This window comes from Penaeus japonicus, unplaced genomic scaffold (genome assembly GCF_977035675.1).
Source record: "Penaeus japonicus unplaced genomic scaffold, GWHDUDI00000001_assembly GWHDUDI00000007, whole genome shotgun sequence".
Classification (NCBI taxonomy): Eukaryota; Metazoa; Arthropoda; class Malacostraca; order Decapoda; family Penaeidae; genus Penaeus; species Penaeus japonicus.
Window position 1 is genome coordinate 12,714,605 of NW_028234409.1, and position 2,500 is coordinate 12,717,104.

Here is a 2,500-nt window from a genome sequence, read left to right on the forward strand (position 1 = left end):
TTTTCTCTCAATTTCAGTGACATTTTAAAAGGGAAGGATTCAGGATAATGGAATCACAGTTAGAAATGAGAGATTTGTGAATTCCGAGAAAAAAAAAGGATGTGCGTTTTATAGGACAAAAAGGGAAAGAAAAGAAAAGAGAAATCGAAATAAGAATAACGAATGAAATTGTGAAAACTGTAATAATGCTTCTTATGATTTATTGAGGCGATGGATTTGTAGAACATATGTACTCGTGCATAAACAATAGTTTATTAGCTATTCACGAGCTAAAGCTTGAAGCTAGTGAAGAAATCACAAAACTGAACAGATCATAAAATAACTTAATGAAAAATAACATACGAACCAAAACAAAAAAGTATACACATTTTATCGCTCTTTCGGACTCCGGCTAAAGCAACATATATAAGTCATTACCGACACTGCAACCTTGGTGCCAACGCGATCTGACAAAGCGAGCGAAAGAGTCAGCTGATATCAAGATGTCAGCGGCCGTGGGCAGCATCAGCATGGTCATCCTCTACTTCTTGGCGTTCATGCTGTCCATGGTCTGGACGCACGCCGAGTTCATGAAGGGTAAGTGCTTGTCTCCAAAATGTCCTTTTATGTATGTATGTATGTGCGGGTTTTGGGTCGTTGTGGTCTAGTTGGCTTAGTGCTGCACTCGCGGGCTTAGCCCTGAGGACGGCGGAGGCTCGGCTCAGGGGGTATGTTTTGCATATATATATATATATATATATATATATATATATATATATATTATATATATATATATATATATATATATACAGATATATATATATATATATATATATACATATATATATATATATATATATATATATATATATATATATGTATATATATATATATATATATATATATATATATATATATATATATATATATATATATATATATATAAATATTGCATACACACAGATAGATAGATTGATAGATATACAGTATGTGCGTATCTACGTCTGTATTAAATCTGCACCTATCTATCTACAAATCTATACCAATCTATATCACATCCACATACATAGCATTATCATCCCTTATATATCTAAAGAACACCAGAAAACCTATTACACATACAGTGTTTACAATTTGATCCTCCACGAAATAGGACCCGCAAGTACCCGGCGCGGCGAATTCGGCAGTGGCCCTAACTTGGCTTGACGGAATTTTGGCTCACACTATCAGGTGCCTCCCCGGAGATTAGGCCAAGTTGGGCGAAAGTTTGATGGACCTTTGATACTCCTTTCGCTGCAGCGCCCTCGCTTAATCCTTGCTCCTGTCGCTCTGTAACACACTACTTATATATATATATATATATATGTATATATATATATATATATATATATATATATATATATATATATATACATATATTTATATATATATATATATATATATATATATATATATATATATAATATAAATATATATATTATATATATATATGTATATATATATATATATATATATATATTATATATATATATATATATATATATATATATATATATATATATATATAACATATATGTGTATGTATATATATATATATATATATATAATATATATATATATATATATATATATATTATATATATATATGTATATGTATATATATAATTTATATTTATATAAATAAACATATATATATATATGTATATACATATATATATATGTATATATATATATATACATACATATATATATATATATATATATATATATATATATATATATATATATATATATATATATATACATACACACACACACACACACACACACACACACACACACACACACACACAATATATATTTATATATATAATATATTTAAAAATATATAATATGTATCTAATATAATCATATATTATAATATATAAATGTATATATATGATATATTATATCTATTTATATATATATATATATACTACTATATATATATAATATATATATATAATTATATATATATTATATACATACATACATACACACACAACACTCACACACAGATTATAACACACACACACCATACACACCACACATATACACACATATTATATAAATGATATTATATTTATATATATATAAAATATATATATATATATATGTATATCATATAATATATTATATTATATATATATATATATAGATATTATATAATAATTTTATGGAATGATATATAATATATATATATATATGTATATATGTTATATATATATATATATATAATATATATATATATATATATATAAAATATATATATATATACATATATATATATGTGTGTGTGTGTGTGTGTGTGTGTGTGTGTTTGTGTGTACCTGTGCGTGTGTGTGTGTGCGTATGGCGGTGCGTGTGCGTGCCTGGTGGTACGTCCCCTTGTGAACGTGTGTTAGCAAATCTTTTATTTTCCCCTCATGATCTTTTCTTCTCTTTCTTCCTTTCCTTTCCTTTCGTTTTTTTTCCCCCCCCC

General features: G+C 26.0%; 1 protein-coding gene across 3 annotated transcripts in view; it reads left to right on the forward strand.

The window, feature by feature from the left end:
• Window positions 1–2,500, forward strand: part of LOC122251895 (zwei Ig domain protein zig-8) — a 121,390-nt gene that overhangs the window by 16,367 nt on the left and 102,523 nt on the right. For all 3 annotated transcript variants that reach the window (XM_043014112.2, XM_043014115.2, XM_043014114.2), the window contains exon 2: window positions 1–576. This exon is cut by the window's left edge and continues 213 nt beyond it. In XM_043014112.2, the coding sequence (XP_042870046.2) occupies window positions 483–576 (94 nt within the window). In that variant the 5' untranslated portion in view covers window positions 1–482. The remainder of the gene's footprint in view (window positions 577–2,500) is intronic.